At 37.5% G+C, this 8,373-nt stretch overlaps 1 protein-coding gene across 1 annotated transcript; it reads left to right on the forward strand.

Moving 5' to 3' along the window:
• The first annotated feature begins 1,406 nt into the window (after nucleotides 1-1,406).
• Nucleotides 1,407-7,965, forward strand: LOC135787512 (G-protein coupled receptor 4). The gene is made up of 2 exons (XM_065297493.2): nucleotides 1,407-1,476; nucleotides 6,416-7,965. The coding sequence occupies exon 2, from the start codon at nucleotides 6,423-6,425 to the stop codon at nucleotides 7,404-7,406; it is 984 nt and encodes a 327-aa protein (XP_065153565.1). The 5' UTR covers nucleotides 1,407-1,476; nucleotides 6,416-6,422; the 3' UTR covers nucleotides 7,407-7,965.
• Nucleotides 7,966-8,373: the final 408 nt, after the last annotated feature.

Here is an 8,373-nt window from a genome sequence, read left to right on the forward strand (position 1 = left end):
ATAACAGCTGAGAGGTGCCACAAGTTGGTTGACTCCATGCCACACAGATGTCAAGCAGTTTTAAAAAACTGTGGTCATACAACTAAATATTAGTTTAGTGATTCACAGGATTGCTAAATCCCAGAAAAAAAAATGTTTGTACAAAATAGTTTTGAGTTTGTACAGTCAAAGGTAGACACTGCTATTTTTTTGAACACACCCCTTTCAACTAATTGCCCAATTGCACAGCCTTAAGAGCGTGCATATCATGAATGCTGGGTCTCGTTTGTTTTCTGAGAATCTACTGAACCTACTGGTAACTTGTTTGCCACGTAGCAATAAAAAAATATACTAAAAACCTTGATTATTCTGGTTAGTCACATTGTACTGCTATTATTTTGAACAAGACTGTATGTGTGGGGCAGGTCTATCAAAAGAAGGTCCAGATTCTATTGGGGTGGGGGCGTGTTTGTTAGGTGATTTCAAATATCAACATTGGCTTTCAAACATTGTGCACTCCGCCTTTAATGAACATACAGGAAGTAAACATTTGACCTAAATTTTACAAAGGGTACTGCCCCAGTGACAGCAAGGGACCATTTTTTGAAATGTATTTCTGAAAGTGATCTTGGGAGCGACCATGTAATGTATGAGGTGTTTCTGAGAGGTTATAAATAAATGATTGCGCATCTTTAAAGAATGATCATGTGACTTTTAGGCACATCAGGTGACCTGTACAAACGAAAAAAAAAAAAACTGTTTCCATTGCAGTTTTTACCATATATTTCTGTTTTTATTTTCCAAAATTGACGTGTTTCCAGTGGGTGCATTTTTTTTTTTTTTTTTTTTAAGATATTTTTGGGCCATTTTTGGATAGTAATTAAGGAGACGACAGGAAAGTATAGGGTGAAGAGAGGGGTATGGGATTGGCAAAGGACCTCGAGTCGGGATTCGAACTCGGGTCGCCAGAAGTGCGTCTGCACCATGTGTCGGAGCACCGTCCACTACACCATCGGCTCCGACCAGTGGGTGCATTTTTAAAGGGTAATGGAAACCCAGCATATTGTTCATTCACAATTTAACCAGCATTAATTATTGCTTGTAACATTTTTGTTATGTTTAAATCTCAATATAGCTTTAGGGTGTTTTGATGGATAAACTAATAACATGACAATACATCAATCTGTTGTTGGAATAAAGCCTTGAGAGAATCATTTTTTGCTACATATTTATTATTATTAATATTATTATTATTTTCTAATGCAACAATATCATCATATTATTTTGACACAACTATTTGTTTCCTCATGTTTGAGGTGTGTTCTAACCCTAACCGTGCATCTTTAGCTGAACTCAATGACGTATGCTCATTTTTTTCTGCATTATATAAGAGAAGAATACTTCAGTTCCTGCATCAAATGAGCTTCGTCACGTCAGGGTGTCAATGAGATCTGCAGTTATTTGGTAAAGCTGAACTCTTACAGTAAAACTCATAAGGTATGTACATTTTTGAGAAGTATTATACTGCATTACATATTGTTCTTTAATATTATTCGCCCCAATGCATTTTCCATATTTACATTATGAAAGCTTTTATTTTTACTTCGTATACACACCACTCTTAGAAAGTATGTGTTAATTTTTTACACATCTTTTTGTGTTAAGCTTTTCAAGATTCAAATCGTTTATTGTCATATACCTAGTGAGGAAAGCAGGTTTCCCTGAGCAATGAAATTCTTACTTTGCCATCCACAAAGAATGCCAGGACTGTTCATACATACACAAACTTTACACGGATACATACATACATACAATGTATGGCACACAATAGAATAAAGAAATATATATATAAACGTAGACTATGCTCTTATATGCAAGTATAGGGAATGTAGAGTTAGAAATATAAACTATATACAAGATGTCTATATGCAAATGTACAGTATTAACGGTTTAACAGTCTTGAAGTATTAACTTATGTGCAAGAAAAACAGTAGTGCAGTAATAAGTATGGACATTTTAACACACTATGTGATTTTGTGTTAAAATAAAAACACAAGTTGTGTTAAAAGTAACACAAAATGTGTTGTTTCAATAAAAACACAGAGATGGTTGAGATGGCACATTTAGTGTGTTTAATGTGTTGTTTTTGTCACATCCGTTCTAAAAGTGTATATGTAGAGATAAGAACTTATAACACATTGTTCAAACTCAACCGGTTAACACTGAACAGAAGAAACGAATACTAATAGGACCAGCATCAAAACATAAAAAGTGCATTTATGGTGCAAATGTCTCTGAAGTTCGGTTTACTTCTGTTTTTAGCACTAAAACCAGCAGTGCGCTCTGTTTGTTAACAACAGACTTGAAGAGCTTTACTAGTTGCTATGACAGCTAAACAAGACCTGCTGCTCACTCTAAAAACGTACATATACACACTTTGTGGTCACGGCCAGCAATAGACGGCCATACCTCGATTGTGGTGGATGATGCATCAGGCAAGGAGCAGCTATGCTTAACCCTTGGACACTTACACTTATACAAAAAAATGCAACTTTAAACAAGTTGGTTATTCATTCATAAAAATAGCTATTCAAACAGTCTATTTAGCAACATGATGTGATTATTTTATGCCACTACAAACCACAATTCATAAACTCAAAGTAATGTCAACATATCAAGGAAGCACGATCATCCGATGGGCGATATCATTTTAAAACGGTATTCTTTCAAAGCAGCTGCAAGACAACAATATAAAATAACTTTAGAATTGAAAATATGCAGATTTAGCTGGTTTACTTAAGTGTATTGTTTGTTATTATATATTATTACAAAATGTTTTTAACTCTTTCACCGCCAGCGTTTTTAAAAAAAGTTGCCAGCCAGCGCCAGCGTTTTTCATGATTTTCACCAAAGTTTAATGCCTTCCAGAAAATGTTCTTCTTTAAATATATAAACATACAATATACCAAATGAAAGAACAGACCCTCTGCTTTCAAACAAAAAAAAAACGTTTCATCCTACCTTTAGTGGTTCTTTTGCAATCAGCTTTTGAATATGGGTAGGTTTTGCAAAAACACCATATTTTGAGCAAAAAGCAATGATAATTCCATTTTTATGACGGACTTTTCATAGAGATCTTATCCAGAGCGATCTTTAGAACAGACACGGACATGCAGCAGCTTGCCATAGGGCAATACTTCCGGTTTTAAAAAGTTGCGGAAGGGCGCCACCTGGTGGATAAAAGCGGTATTGCGGAAAGACGGAAAATCTCGTCATTGGCAGGGAAGCGTTTTCTCTTAATTGACGAGATATCTCGTCAATGGCGGGGAAAGAGTTGTTAAACTAATTACAGCACAAAATACAGTGGTGCTCATAAGTTTACATACCCTGGCAGAATTTATTATTTCTTTGCCATTTTACAGAGAATGTGAATGATAACACAAGAACTTTTCTTTTCACTAATGGTTAGTGTTTGGCTGAAACCATCAGATCAAGTGCGTTTACTCTTTTTAAATCATAAAAACAAGAGAAACTACCCAAATGACCCTGATCAAAAGTTTACATACCCCAGTTCTTAATATTGTGTATTGCCCATTTTAAAGAGCCAGTAAGATGCCAATTTTAATCGTCCTATCACTGTTTATAAGTCCTGGACAGCAGGTATAAATGCATGCAAGGTCAAAAAACACTGTAATTTTCTCAAAATATAAATTTAAAATCACCCCATTTCTCAGAGATCCCCAAACGATTCGTGTGAAGCCCTTCAACGACTCAGTCGTCCTAAACCCCACCTTTCAGTAGCCTACTCTGCTCTGATTGGTCAACTGAAAGGGTCTCTGCACAGACCACAGATCAGTGGCACAGACCAACAATAGTGCAACATGTATTGACCTAGTGCTAACATGATTTACTGAAAAGACATTATCGACATCAATACATATCATTCATCATTAATCCAAGCAATAGCAACGACGATAGAAACTAACATTTTACACTCATTTAAGCATTTATGTAAGCTCACTGGGTCATAGCAAAACTGTAAGTGAGCATGCGTTAGCCGCTTGCTAACGTGACTCTCTGACAGTAAATTAAGAGTTTAAACAACGACAACATTCATCATTAATCCAAGCAATAAAAACGACGATAGACATTTACACTAATTAAAGCAAGTATGTAGCTATAATCATACTTACAAGTTGTGGTTAGGGGACGCATGTTGTTCCAAATAAATCCCTCTGTTAAAAATACATTTTAACCACTGATTCTTCACAGCCAAACGTTTAGTAAATCCCTCCTTGAAAAAGTAATTTTAAACACAGATTCTTCATATATCTTCATCCTTTGGTAGTGAAAACAACACAAACTGAAAACACAGCGTGATATGATGTTTACACACTAACTAGCTGTGGGCAGGTCATAGTTTTCGTATCTCCCGTGAGCAAGGCTGTAGGCATAAATTATTATGCAAAGTTTTTTTATTACATCAGGGCGGAGGTTCAATCCATATGCTGACTTGTTCCAGCGATTCAGAGTCGACTCCCAACTTTAGAAGCCAATCACTTCATTAATCGTGCACTTATTGGTTCAACTACTTTGCACATTGTTTACATTAATGGACAGCTCCATGACACACTGCAATACAGGTCAGTTTCGATTTTGGATCTGTGTGGCTCTTTAACATTAATGACAGCTTGAAGTCTTTTGTAGTGGTTGTCTTCCTGTAAATTCTTGGGGTGTCTTGCAGGCTCAATGATATTGAGGTCAGAAGACTCCAGAACCTTGACTTTATTCTGCTGTAGCCAATGACAGTTCCACTTGCTCCAATTGTCATGTTGGCATGTCCAAGTATGTCCCATGTGCAGCTTCTGGGCTGATGAGTGCAAATTTTAATCTCAGTCATGTTGCCATCAATTTTGGCCAAATATCCTGTGCCTTTGTAGCTCACACATCCCCAAAACATCAGCCATCCACCTCCGTGTTTCACAGTGTACCTTTCATCAAAGGCCTTGCTGACTCCTCTCCAAATATAGCATTTATGGTTCAAAAACTTCAATTTTGGTCTCATCATTCCAAATGAATTTATGTCAGAAGGTTTAATGCTTGCCTCTGTGCTGTTTGGCATATTGTAAGCGGGATACTTTGTGGCATTTGTTTAGTAATTTAACTTTTTTCTAGCGATGGACCATGCAGCCCATCTTTCTTCAAGTGCCGCCTTAGTGTGCATCTTGAAACAACCACACCACATGTTTTCAGAGAGTCCTGTATTTCACCTGAAGTTATTTGTGGGGTTTTCTTTGCATCCCAAGCAATTTTACTTTCAGTTGTAGCTGTTCCACTTCTTAATTACAGTTTGAACACTTCTTATTGGCATTCTCAATTCATTGGATATCTTTTTATATCCTTTCCTATTTATTACAGTTCAACTATTGTACCTTTGCTTTCCCCATGACTCAGAATCCAGAAACATCAATGCAGCACTGGATGAAAGAAACAAGGGTCTCTCAGGACTTCAGAAACTCATTGAACTTTTATACACATAAACCAATTACAAGCAAACAGATCACAGGTGAGGATGGCTACCTTCAATAGCCATTCAAACCTGTTTGTGTCAACCAGGGTATGTAAACTTTTGAAGTGAGTCATTTTGGTAGTTTCTGTTGTCATTATGATTTAAAAAGGGTAAACACAGTTGATTGATAATAAATGTTTCAGCCAAACACCAACCATGAATGAAAGAGAAGTTCTTGTGTTATCATTCATATTCTCTGAAAAATGGTCAAGAAATCATAAATTCTGCCAGGGTGTGTAAACTTATGAGCATACACGACATAAACTATTGTTAGTTAATGTTTATAATAGTTCTTCACGTGTTTCATGTCAGTTTAATGCGTCTCAGTAAAATTGTAAAATGATTCACTTATGTGGACAGTTGAAACATTTTAAACATACATGTGAAAGGGTTAAGAGAACGAATGGCAGCGTTGTGTGCGTCTTTTTATTGATGATGCAGAAGCACTTTGATGAGTGACACATCCTAAACTTCCTCCAACAGCAGCGTCCATAACTGTCATGCTAGCTTAATACGTAAACTCTTGGTTTTTGTTGTTTTTTTAACAAGGCTAACACCTCTTCTTCCGCCACCACACATGCACACTTCTGACCAATCAGAGGTGATTGTGTGGTTAAGAGCCAGCTGTTTTTGGTGGAATGACTGAATAAAATTGTAATGAATGTCTGAGCCGGCAGAACAACACCACCACTACATCTTTTTCCCTTAATGTTTTTCTCATTAACGGAAATTCCTCATAGCAATGGAAAAAATTACTTAATCTACTTAATTTGTCAAACTGATCATGGGATTCAAAACTTTTCTAAAACAAAAGGTTAACAGATATATTCCATCATTAAATAGTCTAAACTAATCTCTCTGTCACAGGATAAGGATGAAGAGCAACTTTAACATCAGCAGTCTGACTGACCCCCCAATTATGGGAAACAGTTGTGGAATAGACCTCAGTCAAGATGGCATCTTCCTTCCTCTCATGTATGGGATCTTTTTCATCATCGGTGCACCTCTGAACCTGATGGCACTATTTGGGCTTTATAGGTTAATCAAATCAGAAAATGTTTCACCAATCTATGTCATTAATCTTCTGATAACAGATCTTTGTCAGATCTTAACTTTGCCTTTATGGATGGACTACTATGCCAACGGCCACTACTGGCGCTTCGGACCCCAGACCTGTCGGTTTGTGGGTCTTTTGTTTTACAACAGTATATATGCAGGTATCATCTTCTTGTGCATCATCGCTCTGGAGCATCACATGGCAATTGCCCGACCGCTTAGCTTCAAGCACCTGCGTAACTTAAGATTCGCTTGCTGTATAACACTCGCTGTTTGGATTCTAATCATAGTGCCTCAAGTTGTCGCTTTCAACAAGCTCTTTCCCAAACGGGACAATGACACTCTTTGTGTTGAAAAGTATCCCTCAGAGAGCGGTTTTATCGTCTACAGACTGATTAGCCTGCTTGTGTCCTTCATCATACCCCTGAGCTTCATTGTTGGTCTTCACAGACAGACCGTTCGCTCGCTGATGGCAATCGATACGCTTTTATCCGAGGAGAAGAGGAGCATCAGGGGTCTGCTCACCCTTCTGGTGGTCGTATTTGTCACGGTGCTGGGGCCATATCATTTCATCGGCTGTGTGAAGTACATCGGACTGTTGATGCACAGCAGCGCTTGTGTGTGGGAGAAAGCCGTGTTTGTGTACTATCAAGTGGGGAGAGGCTTTCTCAGTCTTAACAGCTTGCTGCATCCCATCTTTTACATCTTTCTCCGGAGAGACTTCCGCGCAGCCCCTAGAAACTACCTGCCCTGCTTGGGGAGAGTCAGGACCACACCACAAACTTCCACTGAACAGTGTTGATGTGTGTGTCTTTACTGTGAATTTGAAAAGTAATTTATACAAAATGAAACTATGACAAATAAGCCATATACTTAGATCTACTGTAAGCCAGCAGCATCCATTACAGCAGAATATTTAAAATCATTATTTAATAACTATAACTTACATCAAAGAGGCTTAAATAAACCCATGTGGGTGGTATTAAAGTGTTTAACTTTAACCCAGTCGAAGTCTTTCGTGGGCATGTGGATTCTCTCACAGGAAACTGTGTGGTTTAACAAGTTATCAAATAAACAACTAGAAGTTTCCATTTCCTATTTCACATACAGTGTACCCAAATAGCAAGAATGAGAATGTGTATTTAAATTGTCAACATGTTCCCTTCAAACCATGTCATATTGGAAAAAAGTTGGGATAATATAGATATCAAACTCTAGTATTTGGTGGTGATGGCACAGTGGATAAAACACACACCTTTGGTGTGAGAGACCTGGGTTCGAATCCACTGTGACACACCATTGTGTCCCTGAGCAAGACACTTAACCCATAGTTACTCCAGAGGCGTGCAACCTCTGACATATACAGCAATTGTAAGCTGCTTTGGATAAAAGCGTCAGCTAAATGAATAAATGTAAATCTGCAGTGGTCCTTGTATTTGACACATCTACTGTATGGGATTGCTGTGAAGAACCTTTAAAGCACCTCTATTTTTAAGAGTGTGAATCCCTCAAACCTCCAGGTTAGCCTACAAAAAATATGTCATCCCTGTGGCACTATAACATACACAAAGTTTGTGAAACAACGCAATGAAAAAATATGATATAGAAAAAATACGTTTTGATAAATGGAAACTAAAATTCTATGACTTGGCCGAAGAAAATATAAATTTCCCAGACTTTCAATGTCTGGAGTAGACCTTTTAAAATTCCATGATATTCCAGATATTCCATGACCCATGGGAACCCTCTGCAATCAACTCAAGGAAATT

This window comes from Paramisgurnus dabryanus, chromosome 20 (assembly GCF_030506205.2).
Source record: "Paramisgurnus dabryanus chromosome 20, PD_genome_1.1, whole genome shotgun sequence".
Classification (NCBI taxonomy): domain Eukaryota; kingdom Metazoa; phylum Chordata; class Actinopteri; order Cypriniformes; family Cobitidae; genus Paramisgurnus; species Paramisgurnus dabryanus.